At 36.8% G+C, this 18,504-nt stretch overlaps 1 protein-coding gene and 1 long non-coding RNA gene across 8 annotated transcripts in view; one reads left to right on the forward strand and one right to left on the reverse strand.

Moving 5' to 3' along the window:
- The window catches only part of LOC105220090 (uncharacterized), a 77,226-nt gene that overhangs the window by 47,767 nt on the left and 10,955 nt on the right, over positions 1-18,504 (forward strand). For 2 of the 7 annotated variants that reach the window (XM_029045606.2, XM_011196497.3), the window contains exon 1: positions 14,757-15,742. The exons of 2 other annotated variants lie outside the window; for them this stretch is intronic. In XM_029045606.2, the coding sequence (XP_028901439.1) occupies positions 15,457-15,742 (286 nt within the window). In that variant the 5' untranslated portion in view covers positions 14,757-15,456. Of the gene's footprint in view, positions 1-14,755; positions 15,743-18,504 lie in introns of those variants that run through there. 3 more of the 7 variants (XM_011196495.3, XM_011196496.3, XM_011196498.3) reach the window with 3 other exon arrangements.
- LOC128920554 (uncharacterized) lies at positions 1,617-3,018 on the reverse strand. Its single transcript, XR_008470645.1, has 4 exons — positions 2,674-3,018; positions 2,227-2,610; positions 1,995-2,165; positions 1,617-1,930 (listed from the first exon to the last, which is right to left on the reverse strand). It is a non-coding gene; the product is annotated as an uncharacterized LOC128920554 (long non-coding RNA).

Consider the following 18,504-nt stretch of genomic DNA (forward strand, 5'->3'; position numbering starts at 1 on the left):
ACATACTATCAGGTGAATTAGCACTATACAACGCATAATAGACTTAATCCCCTTCTCAAGTGCAGTGCTTTTTGAACTTTTTATAGCTGCTTCGTTTTTATTTTGTCATGCCATATCATGATAAACCTTTTGATATTTTTTTTACTTTCGATGATTCCGAAATACCTTTTAGAACAGTTGCATACACTATTTAAAATCAACGCCGTGGCTAAGAAAGTATTAGCCATGGCCGACTATGGAATAAAATTGAAAGAACTACAATAATTTAATTCAAAGTGAGAAAGAAAATCTTCTACCAGTTTTATTAACTTATCAAGCGTCTCAAAATATAGTGGTCCATTAAACGTTCCCCGTGGTGGTCGTTAAAAAATGAGAGGGTTGGATTTAATCAAAGTACTACATTGGGTGGTCTGGTGGGGGCTCAGTTTATGTACATAAAGAACATTTACTGTCGCCGAAGCTCATTCTGCTGAGGTCATTAGAATAAACATAGTGGGTCATTGATTTACTCCAAGGGTTATCATTTACTGCCATATTTGTATATGTATAACCAAGTTCGAGTCTCCTCAATAAATACAACAAGCACAAGTAGACAAACTTTTATATATTTCCAATCCATGTGTAGGATTTGCTTCCAGCCAATTCCAGGTCATTAATGTCAATGACACCGTTATGTTTGTCGTCATACGCTCAAGAAGTTCAAAGTTCAGTTGCAGCATCTATGCTTACTCGTCCACACATATCTACGGATCGACTAGACAGTTCAATGATTTTTTGTTCGCTCTTCTTGCTTTGCGTTTGAACCACTATTCATTAATGCGTTGCTTGCACGTTTTCTCACAAAGCGCATTGACCGATTTATTTTTCTACATTAGTAATTCGTACAATATTCACATAACATACATATTTGCTTCCAATTTTTCAAACCAAACATTATCCTCATAATAGAAATTAATTGTAGCTGGACGTTTGTTAGAAATCTTGATTGCTTTTATTAACATTGTACATATATCGTATTTGACATTAATCAAATCTTAAGAATACATATTCAATTAAATTATGTTGATTCAATATCCGATTCCCAATATTCTAGCTCATAATTTTTACATATGTATGTATGTATTGGTTAATTTGTTAATGTCGATCGATTTTCTCGTATTTAAATTAAAAATAGGCATCATCCAACCTCTACTATGTACTACTGCTCAGAGAGTACTGAGAGTACTACTGCTCTCATCTGTTAGAGATGCTTCCAAAATTATCCCTGCAAGACAGGTACCCGCGAATTCTCCGGTGAAATGCCAGGGAGCGGTACCCGCAGTTTCAATGAAAGTTTCTATGCCATTCTTAAGGGCGAATTGACAAAAGTACCCGAAACTATTGTGTACGTGTGATCGTTCATCCCTTTCTTGCACATTACATTCATTATTTAGCAATGTATATATACCTCTTGCACAATTTGGAGAATGGTATTGGTACAATCACGGGTGAAAGACCCAAAACTGCGAACCAAAACTCCACGTGCACTTTCAGTTCTGCGACCCACAAAAGCCCAGAAACTATACCCTCTGTTTTCGGTTAGTTCTATCAAAATCCCAAATGAGAATTTAATAACAAAATCATTAATTATATTACATATTTATTGAAAATATCATGCCAATTAGTTGTTTATTATTATATTTACTTTATACATATATTATCGTACTACACTATATACATATGTATAAAGTAGGTGAAAATGAATATTTGAACAATTTTTGCTATCGGATAAAGGCTGGAGGAAGAGTGGAAAATGTCAAATACCCCGTGCGGTCTGGAAGTGTAAGCTGCGCACATTATGTGAGGACTCTTTTGGTTTCTTTCGGAGTTGTTATAAGATCGGTTCTTTCATTAATTTCACTAGTACTAGATTCATCTGGGAGGAGGATTTCTATAAAATATAAAGTAAAATTAGAATTTTTATAAAGTTTGTAATAAAAGTTGGTAATAATTACCTTATGTTTCAGGAATTCTAAATCTAACACGGCACTGTTCAAGTCTTAACATCCATGCTCTTGCTGTAGTATTTCCATTGAACTAATTTCGGTGAATTTATGTCCTTGTAAAGCGATACAACAACGTTATGATTCCTCAATACAAGGTGAAAATGAATCAAAAAAGTCCTCCTAATTAAACGTACAAAAAGTTTTTAAATTTCTATGAGCACAAACATTCACTTAAATTTACCCTTTAATTTCTGTGTTTTAGCTGCTAATAGCACGGCCAAGTGCCGGTAAGCTCAAAGATACTGAAACTGCTTTGCCCTCTAGCTCATTGGCAAAACCCATTTGACACACGTCGTGATAATAAACGGTTTCAAAAGCACCTAAACCATGTCGTTCCAATTCTCGTGCTTGTGTTGACCAAAAGGTTTAATTGCACGCAAAAAAGTGACATTAAACGTAATATCTGGTGTGTGAATGATTTGGGTTCCATGTAGCAGCGTTTGCGTCCATAGTTTTGGATTTGCTTGCAGCACATATTCCATCGCTTCGAAAATTATTCGCTGCTACAATAAGTGACACCAATAAGTTTGCGTACCTTTAACGCGCCATATGTGGTTTGAAATATCTGTGTGGAAAATTAATTAGAATTTAAGGCAAGATAATATTATTATATTCAACAATTATTTACGTATTCAATGGTTTCGCCATTGATGTTCACCATTGTTGGCTTCTATTGCGTGCTTCGAATTGATAGTGCAATGAAGTATTACTGCATCACCCTCTTCAATTCCATATTTTGGCCTTAGAAAACTTTTATTTTACGTTTTACTTATTTAAAAATGCGTGCTTCAATAATTTATACTTTAATTAGGCTGCAGATCACTGAATTAAATAAAACACGCAAAATAATACTTCACAAGCAGCCATGATATAGCTCAAAACAAAACTTGTTCAAACACGAGAACTTTGGTTGTTTCTTTCTATCAGTCAGGGTGCTGCATGAGAGAAGAGTTGAATTAAATGTTTATGCACATTTTACCCTTTGTTGTGTATGTGTGTATGTAGTGGTGTTATTAAAATTTCTTTGAATGTGTTGGAGTTTCAGTACCCATGACTTGCTGGGATACTTTCTTAAATTTCAATCCCTGACCACGGTTGGCGTTTGACTTTTTATTTATGGACCAAAAAGTGGACCAAACCTAATTCGAAGCCGAAGAGAGCAGGGGAGTGTGTAAGAAAAAAATAAAATGAAAAACAACGATTTTTAAGTTGAGTATGGAAAAATGGTCACATTGTGTAAAAAATGTATTCTGATGTGTAGAAAAATAAACAGTCCAGATAAGAATGTGTCGTTAAAATTAGATTCTTCTTATCATTTTATTTTTCAGCAATAATGACATATTTAACTTATGACGGCGAATTTGATTATTATTTTTCACAAATAAAGCCATAATTCAAAGTGGAAGACGTTTAAGCAGTCCACTTATGCTCACCATTTCTTTAATATATTACATGTCACTAGTTAAGTCAACAAAATTATAGCATTTTTCTATATTTGCTAAAAAGAGACAATTGACAACTTTAATCCGCTCTCCTGAAAAATCATTTTCGAGTTGTGCCACTATTCATATACATATATAGCGATATATTTTTCCAGAAACAAAAGAAAATATACACATATTCAATTTTTTTATTAAAAAAATTTTAAACAATATCATTTGCCGACCAAATGTAATGCGGGTGCCCCTTCGAAAAACAGAGTTCATTGACCAACATTATAATATTTGAAGTATTAAATTCAAAAGAGTCATCACTAAGTGAAATTTCGATGAGCATTAGGAGGATATACATGATTGCTAGCTTATCCATCTTTGTTTTCATCTCTGCAGTAAGCGATGGACAAAGATGTCCATGTCCGATGAATTAAGTTCGTCGCAGGCTTGAAATGCCATAAATTAATTTCCTTTAAATTAATCATGCTTAATTTGTCCTCAGGTATCATGTAATCTGTTTAGCAATTATGTTGCTTATAACTATCACTTTCAATACAAATTGAGCATATACTACCTTTTACTTTATACAAAGGTTTATTTATTTACTCGCATGAAGTTTTATGTAATAGGTTAAAACATGTATTCTGTACTTTTGTTGGTTGCACTTTGCTTTGTTTGACTCTTGACGTCTGTATCCCATTCCTCTATTAAAATTCTGTCTCGATAGTAAAATTTTAAATTTTGTATTATGCTCTGAAAAGCCGATTTATGGAAGGAAATTTGTTTGATTTGACTTCTATTGCCAATTCAAGAGTTCGAGTTATGAAGAACTTCGAGTTAAAGAAGTTTGAGTTATGGAAGGAGTTTTTATGAAATTTGAATTTTAAACGCGCTCAAGAGTTCGAACTGTTCATGATTGGATATATTCTGTAAACTTTATAATGAATATTTGGGTCAAATTGTGTGTTTAAGTGTTTGATTACACCAGAACTTAGCACTTCCTTACTTATTTACTATTTCTTTACATCTCAATTGGTCGACGCGAAGGAAGAGATTTTCTGTAATTTGTATAAATTTTTAAAATTCAGATAATGTGATTCAAAACGACAAAATTGTTATAGTTCTGAAGTAGTAATAATTGTTCGATTGCCTGCACAGAATGAATGAATGAATGGGACCAAATAAGGGTTGCTTACTAATTCGTACATAGTAACAACTGGCAAAGGTTCGCATAATAACCGTCTAGGCATCTTGTCTGCATTTTATTGTTGAATGCAAACGAGCTAAGCAGGGTCAATACCATGTTAGGAATGACAAATCTCAATAAACGAATGCATGGATATTCCATATATGTGTGTATATGCATGTGCATAATAATGATTCTTCTAGCTTTACATTCAGCTTACAAGCAGATAAGCAAGTAGCGGGACATGTTAGTCCCTCCGTAAGTTGGTGAATCTGTCTTGCATTTTCATTAACAGCCCGTTGGTTGGAGGTTTGCGTCTGATAAACGTCGGATGCAACATTAACAGTTTTACGTAGCAATATGGCATAGACGATTTTTGCTAATTATCAAAAATATGTACTATAGACAAAATGCAAGAACGACCAAAAATGTGACTCATGCGCAATGTTGATTTTGAGATAAAAAAGCTAAGCGGGAAATTATTGTAAAGTGTCCTTTGCGACTTTTAAGTATTTTCATGACCAACCCGCCGGTATATACTTTGTATAAAAAGCCTTTGAGGCAGGGAGCTACAAAGAATTACTGGAAAATGTCAAATATAGATAAATGCATGAGCGGCACATGCGCAGTGCTGATATAGTATGAAAAGAAGCGATGCCAGCATAGATTGAGAGTATAATGATTACTTCTGTAAAATAAGCATGTCATTGTCTATGAGATAACGTAACAGCATGTTAAGTTATTGACCACCTAATAAGAGTACCATAACAGCGGATCGATTTGGCTAAAAACTTTTGTTGTTGCTATGTAAGTAAACCTACCTTGGATGTAGTATGCAATGCTTTCAATGCATGTACACATAATATTAGCAGATGGCAAAAAGCGCCTGTGAATAAATTATGCTAATTTTACATGGTTGGTTACAAGTCGGGCTTCTACAGCATGCATAAAAGCAAAGCATGAGATAGGATACACATATTCATTCTCAAAAATATATAATACATATGTAAATACGAATAGGTTTATGCAGTAATCGAAATATGTATCTATTCCCCAGCCTTTTATTTGTGTTTAAAAATCGATAGAAACACATTCAAAGTCAGTGTCATTAATTGAAGGTTAGACAGATTTACGTTTTTAACGGTAGTTTACTTTGCTCATGTAACAGTTTCAGAAGCTAGTACAAAATTCGAAAGAAGTTTATAAATAAATTGTTAAAAAACTTTGCCAGATTCCGATTTTAGGTTTGGTTTGTTCAATTGACCCATGTTGTACAATTATAATTTCTCGTTTTAAAGATTACGAGTTTTGCCTTAGAATTCGTTTCAAAAATTTTGTTTATGCGTGCTTACCGCGATTGATTGGTCCATATGCATACTCGCCTAGCTTGCTTTTTTAATGCCTATTATAATAAGATATCTTTATAAATCTAAGTAATAATTAATAGTACATATAATAATAAAACAAAACTCACTTGGTTGTATATTTGTGTTTAAAGTCATTCGATTTTTTAATACTTCTTATTATTCTTTACATCTTCAGGAATAAGATGAAAAGGAAAGAGTGAATTATATGAAAAGCAGAACAAGCACTTTGAAACAACCCCAACTTTGACACCATCGCATACACATGTGCATGAATATTATGTACAACACCCCCTAAATGTAAGCTTTTAAAATGCTGGGACCATCGCCTTATTATCCCAACGGTGTAATCAACTAGTTTTGTCTAACAACTAGTCTAAAATGCAAGCGTAACTAGTCGGAGACTGCTAAATACATGAATTGATGCTGAACATGTGTTTCCTTACTGAATTAAAGGGTTAGGTGGGTTTCGAAGGCTAAAAATAAGGGAATATTTGTATTCTCGCAACATATTGCAAAGATAGTAATATAGTAAACGATTAGATATAGAGTTATATATAACAAAGTCCGTCGGTCTGTGCAAGGTGTAATTTGAGTAAAAATTAAGATATAAAGTTGGTACATGGGTTTCTTGGCACTATAGGAAGGTTGCGAATTCGGACCACTTCCACGCCCACAAAAAGGCGAAAACCGAATACACATATAGTGCCATAACTAAGCCATATATAAAGTTATGAAAGTAAAAAAAAGTAACACTATGAAGGGACATATTTGGATGTAATTTATGTATGTATGTAATTCGCGTATAAACCGTTTAGACAGTTATAGCCGAATCGATAGTACTGCGCCGCGAGTACGCTGATTGTTTGTTTGATGACAGGAGATATTTCGTCTTGTCCTCATTCACTTCCAGACCCATACGCTTCGCTTCCTTATCCAGGCGGGAAAAAGCAGAACTAACAGCGCGGTGTTGCTTCTGATGATACCAATATCATCGGCGTACGGCTGAAGCTGTACACTCTTATAGAAGATTGTATTTACTCTAGGTGGCTCTGTAGCTCGTTTTTTTCCAGTATTATACATTAAAGAAGTCACATGATAGCGAGTCACCTTGTCTCAAACCGCGTTTGGTATTGAACGGTTCGGAGAGGTCCTTCCCGGTCCTGACGGAGCTTTGGTTGCCCAACGTCAACTTATACATCCGTATTAGTTTTGCAGGGATACCAAATTCAGACATCGCGGCGTAAAGGCAGCTCCTTTTCGTGCTGTCGAAAGCAGCTTTAAAATCGACAAAAAGGTGGTGTGTGTCGATCCTCTTTTCACGGGTCTTCGCCAAAATTTGGCGCATGGTGAATATCTGTACAGTTGTTGTTTTTCCAGACCTAAGCCCATACTGATAAGGTCCAACCAGTTTGCTGATGGTGGGCTTTAGTATTTCACACAGTACGCTCGATAGAACCTTGTATGCGTTATTTAGGAGGCTGATCCCACGGTAACTGGCGCAGATTGTGGGATCTCCCTTTTTATGGATTGGGCAGAGCACACTGAGATTCCAATCGTCAGGCATGCTTTCTTCCGACCATATTCTGCAAAGAAGCTGATGCATGCACCTTATCAGTTCTTCGCTGCCGTATTTGAATAGTTCTGCCGGTAATCTATCGGCCCCCGCTGCTTTGTTGTTCTTCAAGCGGGTAATTGCTATTCGAATTTCTACAAGGTCGGGTAATGGAACATCTGTTTCATCGTCATCGATTGGGGAATCGGGTTCGCCATCTCCTGGTGTTGTATTTTCACTGCCATTCAGCATGTCGGACAAGTGTTCCCTCCTTAATCCTCCTATGCCCTGGATATCGGTGACTAAATTACCGCCTTGGTCCCTACATGAGGATGCTTCGGCCTTGATACCTTCGTTAATTTTTTCTTCACGTATTTCTTTTTTTTTTGTTTTTGTTTGCAAATGCGTCTCGCTTCCCTCTTCAGCTCTCGGTATCTATCCCACCCCGCACATTTTGTGGTCGTCTTCTTTCCGCTGCCAGACGGCAATCCTCATCGTACCAGGTTATTTTTTGTCGTTACCGAAATCCGATTATTTCGGCTGCAGCGGTACGCAGTGAGTTTGAGATGCCGTTTCATAGTTCCCTTATACCGAGATGATGACGAGAAAATTTCTTAGCTGTCTGTTTCGATTGCTGCTTTTCGACGTCGAACCTTCATAGAGTTTGTTGACCGGTGTTCTTTGCTACACAGAGGCTGTTGCGTATCTTCGCTGCTACCAGATAATGGTCCGAGTCTATATTTGGACCTCGGAGCGTACGCACGTCTAAAACACTGGAGAAATCTCTTCCGTCTATCACAACATGATCGATTTGGTTACGCGTGTTTCGATCAAGAGACAGCCACTTGATGAATTTTCTTGTGCTGGAATCTGGTACTACAGACAACCATATTTCAGGCCGTGGGCGCAAATAAGCGATATATTGAAGAACCTTGCTTTTATGCGCTTCATCCACCAATGTGAATGCCAGGACTAGGCGACGGAGTCTCTCTCTCACCAGAAATCCAACACCAAATTTGCGCTCCTTTATATGGCCGCTGTAGTAGATGTCACAAGGACCCACCTTCTGCCGTCATTGTCTCGTCCATCGCACATCTTGGATGGCGGTGACATCAGCCTTTAGTCGTATGAGGACTTCAACCAGCTGGGCAGAGGCACCTTTCCAATTAACCGGACATTCCAGGTGCATACCCTCAAATCATGATCATTAAAACGTTTGCAGGGGTCGTCATCAAAAAGGGGGTTTCTCATCCGAGGCTTTCGTTGATTTTTCACTTTAGCTCGTCTCCATACGGCTGTTTGTTGACCAAGAAGATACTTGCTTTAAAACTGGAAGTCGTGAGCTGATTGAATCATGTGGAGAAGAATCTTTTCTGGGCACTCCAAACTACTAAACATGCTTTAAGGGGTTGTTAGGTGGATTTCAAAATTTAAAAATTTGAAAAAAATGTATTGTCTTATTAATTAATACAATTTGTTTAAAATATTATCCAAAAATATCAAATCAATCCGAGTAATATTCTAAGAAATATAGCCTTAGGAAGCTCCGTCCATCAGGCCACGTCTGTACAAATGTAAAAACTTATTTATCTCAAAACTTAATTTTTCAAGTCGGTGGACACTATCTCAAAAAGTTATAAAGCGATTTTGTTCAAATTTTGCACACATCTTGAAATAACATTATCTAGTTAATGAACGAAGGATTTATCATTATATACCTAGCGCCTTCCCTTAGTCAGACAATCTCAGCTTGAAATACCGAGTTGTAGTCGTATAGTTTTAAGCTGCTTTCTGTATGTGGGTTGTTACAGAAGAAGCCTGCTTTCGTCCGTTTCACCTTTTGATCCGTCATTGAATATATAGATTTCACCATTGGTACTATATATGATTGTATCGTTGATCCATTCTTATTTGCTGGGGAAGGAGAACGTTGCCTTAATTTTCCCAACAGTGTCGGTTTCCCGGTCACAGGGCCAATCCAAACCGAGTTCAGTGACAATGTTGTAAACCTTTGGTGCAATGTTTGGGTCCAGTGGCCAAAGATTTTTAGCCTACACACTATAAGCGTTGCATCTTACTCCACTTAGATATGTATTGGCCGGATATCAAGGATAACCTCCAAGGACTTTGTTGAAGCTGTTTTCATAGCACCGGTTATCCCTATCAAGCAAGTCCTCTGAACCTGTTCCAATGGTTTAATCCGACACTTTTTCGTTAGTGCTTCCGCCAAACTAATGCACCATATGTTAGTGTCGGTCGAATCGCACTTGTATACAGCCAATATACCATCTGGGGCCGAAGGCCCCACTTCGAGGCAATGGTTCTACACTCAATGTGTTCTCTCCAGCTTAGTTTTTTATCTAGGATGACCCCAAGATATTTGACGGAGTGAGTTTAATGGTTTTACCCCTTAGAGATGAGGGATTAAATTGAGACTGATTTCTGATTTTTCCGGAATTACCCAGAGCCCATATCGAGCCGTGATAAACGAGTGTGATTTTTCCTTGAACAGAGAATCGCTAGATCGTCCACATAACATACTACATTAAAATTCTCCCTGCCAAGTAGGAGTATCAGTTTGTTGATCAAAGTGACCCAGAGCAAGGTGGACAGGATTCCTCCTTGCGGGGTTCCACAATTGATCTGGTGAGATATTTTTATCGAATGGTACAATGATAATAGAAATATTCTCGCTTTTTACATGACCTGATATGGCTTATTTGGCGAGATATCGTATCATATTCAGAAATAAGTGATATTACATATCACATTATTATATTAGATGTAGGACCAAGGTCTAGACAGATTTCGTTAATGTCTAAGGCCTTGAAAAATTATCGTCCGATTTCCATAATTTTTAGAGGAGCCGTGTAACATTTAGATTGCATTATTTATGTAATGTTTGGCGACGGATTCAGAAGAATTGTGTTATATAAGAAATAGGTGTGGTTGTGAACCAATTTCGCCCATTAAAAAAAAACACACACAGATGCCTTCCCGTCTGCAGTACCTTGGTACATAGTTTCATCAAGATATATTATCTCTATTTATTAAAGTTATCGCTTATAATGTCAGACCGACGGAAGAATGATAGAGACAAGATTACGACACGACGAATAGTAATGACGTCGCATGATTGAGAATTCTCACTCAGGCAACATGAAAAAACGGTCAAAAGTGAAAATATAAACTTTTTATAATAGTAAATATAAATACTTTTGAGTTTAAACTGAACAATTTCGGAGAAACAAGTATAACATTGTATAGATAAAATATGAAAGTCATATTTAAATAAAGATATATGTAAACCATCGATATTGAGAATAGTGGAAACATTTTTTAAATTTTTAAACAATAGATTATTTGTATTTAAATTTTTGCTACAAAAAGTTATTGATTTGTTCGTGGGAAAGTAATTATTTATATTTGGTAATATTTATTTACAATATCGTCATTACAACTCGACACTACACACCTAATTTTTAAAATAAATATATTTTTCAATTAAAATTTTAAATAAACACACCCGCTTTTTTTGTTTGATTGTTATGCTCACATCTTCCTCAAATTGTGAGATGTCACATCACAGGTGGAAACGAAAACACAAAAAGGAACTGTAAATCTCTATGGTTCTTGCGTATCAGCTGATAATTATACTCTCGTAACATGTTGCACAGAGTATTATAGTTTTGTTCACATAACGGTTGTTTGTATCATTCCGAAATAAAAGAGTTAGACATGTGGTAATATATATGGGTTTTATGGTCGTCAGCTTATGGTTGCTTCCGATTCTGTTGGCTTTTCCTTGCCTTGATTAAAACACGTGCTTCGACTTTTGTCTATACTAATACTTTTATTCGGAAAGTGGCGTGTTCTAGATGAATATGCGTAAAAGAATAAAAGTGGTGTGATCTCTGTAAGAATGCGCAGAAGAATGAGAATGAAAGAATAATGACAGTTCTGCTACTACACTGCCACAACCAGCCCCCTTTCAATCTGTGTGTGCTTACAGACGCAGACGTTTAGGGAATCGTCGGTAAATGCCGCTTTCAGCCTGTCGATTGAAATTTTTCTAATTTTTTTTCGGATGTCCAGCGTGAAATATTTCGGATGACGTTCTATTACTGCGAATGGTCCGTCATACGGGTATGAATGGTTTTATTTTTGTGTGGTGTGCCGTTTGCGTCGGTCGTATCGATTCCATTGCATGTCTGAATTCTTGAACAAACTCTGCTTCGTTTTGGAACGGCTTCGGTTCGGTAAATATTTCTGCCGGTAGTTGCAAGCTTTTTCCGTAAACTAGTTCCGCCGGTGTTGCCTGTATGTCCTCTTTAAATATCGATTAAAGTCCAAGCATGATGAGCGGTAACTCGATTGCCGATGTGTACGAGTGTACGATGATAACGCTCAACTAAACCGTTAGCTTGGGCATGATATGCGGTTGTGCAGAGGTGAAGTATACCTAGTCTTTCGTTGAGTTGCTTAAAAACTTGACATTCAAATTTTCGCCTCTGGTCCGTTGTAATTTTAGAAGGTACACCAAATCGCGTGATCCATGCTTCTATGAGTGTGGTGGCGACAGTTTCAGCCGTTATGTTCTTGATAGGTGCTGCTTCTGGCCATCGCGGAAATCTATCGACGATCGTTAGTAGGTATCGGTAATCGTTTAAAGGCGGTAGTGGGCCGACTATCTCGATGTTAAAATGGTCGAGACGTGACTCTGTGGTGTCGTAACGTCCGGGTGTGGTCTTATTATGCCGCTGAATTTTCGATTTTTGGCATGGTATGCACCAGAGAACTGCAAAAATCACTATTTTCTTGATTTACTCATACGCGAACTTTTTCATTCAACTCAACTCACTGAAAAAAAACAGAGTGATGAGTAAAAATCAACTCAATTTGCCGTACACATCATTCTTTGGATTTTGAGTCCTCGGTTCAAAATTTCTCACTCACTTCAACTCACTGAACAAAAGTCAGCGTTCAATAAAATGAGCCTGTGTTGACGAAAGCATCATTCGGTTCAATTTGAGTTGATCGATTATGAGTAAACAATTAGCGACAAGACGACACGATGTGAGCGTTACGACTGCATGACTGCATGTACCGTAACAATTTCTATGCAGTTTGTTATTGTAGCTTGTCTTGTTCTTCTTCTCACATTTCATCTGTGCAGAAAAAGTGCCGCTTGCTGCGCGCATGAGTAAAATCATACGAGTTGATTTTTGCGAGTTGAGTGTTGTTCTTGTTCAAAACAATGATTGTTGAATCGAATGAGCAAGCGCCCGAAATCATTATATTGAACACGAGCCGAACAAACTCGGAGTGAAACAAAAAATCGCACACACACGAGTGAATTTAAAATCAACAACGAAAATGTGAGCTCAGGCAAGTTTGATCGGCTGATCCGAACAGTGTGATTATTCGGCTGTTGAGCGCGTACGAATGTTTTTCATTCAGCAAATGCCGTTCTCTGGTATGCACTGCCTTGCCCAGGTTGCAACGTCCTGGTGAATGTTGGGCCAGACGAATCTTTGTTTGATGAGTCGGGTCATCATCGGCTCGAATACCAGGATGTGCAATGTCGTGTTAAAAATTGTTTTGCGACATGACTTCGGCATGTAAGGTTTGCATTTGTTGTTTGAGATATGGCAATATATCTGTTGTGCTGAATTGAGCACGGGCATCTTAGTCCGCATTCTGTTCTGCCGCAATCACCTCGTAGTCGATAGGTTCGCGTTGCATTACATTGGTGCGTGAAAGGAAATCGGGTACTGTGTTTTCTTTACCTTTTACGTAACGTATATCAGTCGTAAATAGGTTGACGTAATGCAAGTATCGGAGGTGTCGTGGCTCTGCCTTTTCGGGTTTCTGTTTAAAAGCGAAAGTGATTGGTGTGTGGTCGGTGTAGATCGAGCAACATCTACCTTCAAGTTGGTCGGCGAAGTATTTAAAGCTTTTATATACGGCGAAAAGCTCTCTTGAGTATGTACTCCAATTACGTTGAGATGTTGTTAACTTGCGGGAAAAAAAGCCTAGGGGCTGCGCCTCGTCGTTTTTTATTTGGTGCAGCACGCCTCCGATACAGTTGTCTGATGCATCGATTGATAGTGTGAGTTGTGCGTTTTCATTCTTTAAATATTTTCATATGTGTATATAAATGATCAGGATATCTCGAAAACCAATAAAGCTATATAAACCAAACTTTTTGCAGTTGTTTCTTTAAGAGACTTCTTAATACATTCCAAAAATGAAAGAAATCGGATAATAACTACGCCCACCTCTCATACAAAGGTTATGTTGAAAATTACTAAAAGTGAGTTAACTCACTAACGAAAAACGTCAGAAACACTAAACTTTACAGAATAAATGGCAGAAAGAAGCAACACTCAAATTTTTTTTACAAAATGGAAAATGGCGTCGCCCTCTTATGGGTCAAAAACCATATCTCAGGAATTACTCGATGATTTCAATGAAATTCGGTGTATAATATTTCTTGACACCCTGATGACACGTGTGGAAAATGGATGAAATCGGTCACAACCACGACAACTTCCCATAAAGAAACTAAAACTTTACACAAATACTTTATACTGAAAAATTGTCAAATCGGACTATAACTTTTCAAGGCCCCGGATATCGAACATGAAGAACTCAGTGAATAAGGGTAATTTTTCACCGAAAATATAGGTAAATCTCTCAGATATTTTAATGTAATTCAGAGGGAATCTTTTTCTTATAATAGTTGATCTCTGTACCAAAAATGGTTAAAATCGGGCCACAACTTTTCCTAGATCCCATATTCCTAATTATAGGTTTTCCAAAAATACGATGGGCTTTATAAACCGTTTAATATGGGATATATCTTTCCAAAATTAAGTGAGTGCGTAGTCTTCGATATATTTTATCTTGTTGGTGAAAATTAGTAAAATCGGTTCAGGAATTAGCTCAGCCCTCATATACTATATATGATGATTTTCGTTATTCTATTAGACTTTATGCCGAATATATGGGCCGAATTGTGATATCTTCATAAATTTACATCAATAAATTGCCAGAGTATAAAATATTCGGTTGCACCCGAGCTTAGCCTTTCCTTACTTGTTTTCAAATATTATTATTCCCGTAATTTTTTAAAAGCTACGTAAGCTTTTACTGGAATTCCACTTCCATTGGAATTCTTCCTGACAATTAGAAAATGACTTTTGTCGTGCACGTAACAGCTAAGAGAAAAACATTAAATTGCTGCTGATGAAATTTCAAATAACAAAACACTGGTTAGCACAAAATTTATATTTAAATATTTAAATAATTCATTAACTTAACATGAATGATGTACGTAAAACTACGGTTATTTATTGAGATAACGTTAACAAAAATATTTCATTGCAAATAGATAAGGTGCAAGCGTAAGCAGTTTGTGGAAAAATCAATATTTTGCCATAAGGCTGTTATTCGGATATAAGACAACAACGGGCAAAAGGAACAACAATAACATAAATATAAAAAGTTTAATTTGTTCATAAACATAAAAATAAATTAAATAATTGAAAAAAATAACATGATTAATGATTAAAAGTGCGAGTGCGAGGTATTTCCATTTATAATGTGATATCGGTACATATAATATTTTTGTATACAATTTGATGACTGTTTTCCATTGGCGCAGTTCGAATTATGATATCATGGTTCGCGTTCGCAATAAAGCCAATATTAACGTAATGTGATGCATGTTAATCGAAAAAATTGCGAAAGTAAACAGATAAATTTTAATATAAAAGAACAAGTTAAATTTATACCTGGAAACACAAGAATTTATTCGATAGTGGCATTCTGCTGCTTAATTCAACCATCTATTATTTCTGTGCATTGAATGTTTCGTAACTGCATTTTAATGGGCATCGCGTTCGATCCCCAAACACGTCTTCTGCGACAAGCAGCGGAAGCCGCCATTATTTTCCTAATTTTTACTCAGAATGTATCACACATCAGCTGCGGCTCTAAGCCTATCAGCACTACCGCCAACGATGGCTATGCCAGTTGGGCTGCCACACAGACAACGGGTGTACTTGGCACCGGTCCACTCACCGTAAAAACAGCAACAGTAGACGTCGATACGCATCGCTTGACAAAACGAATGGATTTGGAACTATGTTTGGGTAAATAAAATATGCATACATATATGTGTATATAGAGTGTTTTGATGGCGTGACGCGGATTTTAGGCAGATAATGCTATTGTTTGATTCGAAATTGAACGGCTGAGCGCTTCTTTACGCGTTTGGACAGTGATCTTTGTATTCTTTCCCATTCCGCATTGGTTTCATACCTTTATGCAGTTGCTTATGATTTAAAATTGTAGTCTATATGTAATATTGGACTGCTATTTGTATGTCTAGATCAGACAATCATTTAGTTTTCTTTCTGAGTGGCATTTATTTCGTCTTTAGGATTTTTCAATATTTATACTTTCGCAACAAAGAGAGTATACTAGTTTTGTTCACATAACGGTTGTTTGTGTCACCCAGAAAGAGTTAGATATAGGGTTATATATTTCAAAATTATCATGATGACGAGAAGAGTTGAAATCCGGATGTAATTTGGGTAAAAATTGAGATATCTTGACGAAACTTGGCACATATGTTCCTTGGGACCGTGAGAGGGTTGCTTGAAGATGGGCAAAATAGGACCACTGCCACGCCCACAAAATGACGAAAACCGAAAACACATAAAGAGTCATAACTAAGCCATAAATAAAGTTATAAAAGTAAAATTTGGTACAAAGGATCGCCCTAGTAAGGGCCATATTTGGATGTAATTTTTTTGGAGAAGTGGGCGTGGTCCCGCACCCAAATAGGTTTTTTGTATATATCTCGCAAACCAATAAAGCTATATAAACCAAACTGCAGCCGTTTCGTTTTGCCACTTCCTTATACAGTCAATCGGATGATAACCACACCCACCTCCCATACAAAATTTAGGTTGAAAACAAGTAAGGAAGGGCTAAGTTCGGGTGTAACCGAACATTTTATACTCTCGCAATTTATTGATGTAATTTTATAGAGACAACACAATTCGACCCATATATTCGGCATAAAGTTCAATAGAATAACGAAAATCATCATAAATAGTAATGGGGACTGAGGTAATTCCTAAACCGATTTCACTCGTTTTCACCACCAAGATACAACGTATCGAAGACTATACGCTCACTTAATTTAATATTACTTATAATTAGGTATATGGGATCTGGGGGAAGTTATGACCCAATTTATACCATTTCAGGTACAGAGAGAAACTGTTATAAGAAAAAAATTCAGAGGGAATGAATTACATTAAAATATCTGAGGGATTTACCTATATTTTCGGTGAAAAATTAACCTTAGGAACTGAGTTCTTCATGTTTGATATCAGGGGCCTTGAAAAGTCATGGTTCGATTTTGACAATTTTTCCACAAGTGATGTCACAGCTCAAATACAGTATTTGTGTAAAGTTTTATTCCGCTAGCTTCATTGGTTCCTTATGAATACATTATAAAGTGAACGAATCAGATGGAATTCAAAATTGGGTTATATGGGAAGTAGACGTAGTTGTGAACCGATTTCGCCCATATTCCACCCGTGTCATCAGGGTGTCAAGAAAGTGTTATGTACCGAATTTCATTGAAATCGGTCGAATAGTTCTTGAGATATGGTTTTTGACCCATAAGTGGGCGACGCCACGCCCATTTTCCATTTTGTAAAAAAATCTCAGTGCAGCTTTCTTCTGCCTTTTCTTATGTAAAATTTGGTGTTTCTGACGTTTTTCGTTAGGGAGTTAACCCACTTTTAGTAATTTTCAACCTAACCTTTGTATGGGAGGTGGGCGTGGTTGTTATCCGATTTCTTTCGTTTTTGGACTGTATAAGGAAATGGCTAAAAGAAACGACTGCAGAAAGTTTGGCTTATATAGCTTTATTGGTTTGCGAGTTATATACAAAAAACCTATTTGGGGGCGGGGTCACGCCCACTTTTCCAAAAAAATTACATCCAAATGTGCCCCTCCCTAATGGGATCCTATGTTCCAAATTTCATTTTCATAACTTTATTTATGGCTTAGTTATGACACTGTATAGGTTTTCGGTTTCCTCCATTTTGTGGGCGTGGCAGTGGACCGATTTTGCCCATTTTCGAAAGCAACCTCCTCAGGGTGCCAAGGAACATGTGTTCCAAGTTTCATTAAGATATCTTAATTTTTACTCAAGTTATCGCTTGCACGGACAGACGGACAGACGGACGGACAGACATCCGGATTTCAAATCTACTCGTCATCCTGATCATTTATGTATATATAACCCCATATCTAACTCTTATATTTCTTGGTGACACAAACAACCGTTATGTGAACAAAACTATGATACTCTGTGCAACAGGTTGCGAGAGTATAATTATTAAAAGTTCGTTAACTCACTATCGAAAAACGTCAGAAACACTAAACATTACAGTAGAAATGGCAGAAAGAAGCTGCTCTCAGATTTTTTTGACAAAATGGGAAATGGGCGTGGCATCGCCCACTTATGGGTCAAAAACCGTATTTCAGGAACTAGACCGATTTTCGAAATTCGGTATATACTATTTTCTTTACACCCTGATGACACCAGTAGAAAATGGATGAAATCGTTCACAACCACGACAACTTCCCATATAACTCAATTTTTAATCTCATCTCATTCCTTCACTTTATAATATATACATATCGAACCAATGAAGATAGTGTAGTAAAACTTTACACAAATACTGGTATCTGTGGCATCACTTGTGAAAAAATTGTCGAAATCAGACTATAACTTTTCAATGCCCCTAATATCGAATATGAAGAAGTCAGTGCTTTAGGGCAACTTTTCACCGAAAATATCGGTAAATCTCTCAGATATCTTATTTGA

This window comes from Zeugodacus cucurbitae, chromosome 3, assembly GCF_028554725.1.
Source record: "Zeugodacus cucurbitae isolate PBARC_wt_2022May chromosome 3, idZeuCucr1.2, whole genome shotgun sequence".
Classification (NCBI taxonomy): Eukaryota; Metazoa; Arthropoda; class Insecta; order Diptera; family Tephritidae; genus Zeugodacus; species Zeugodacus cucurbitae.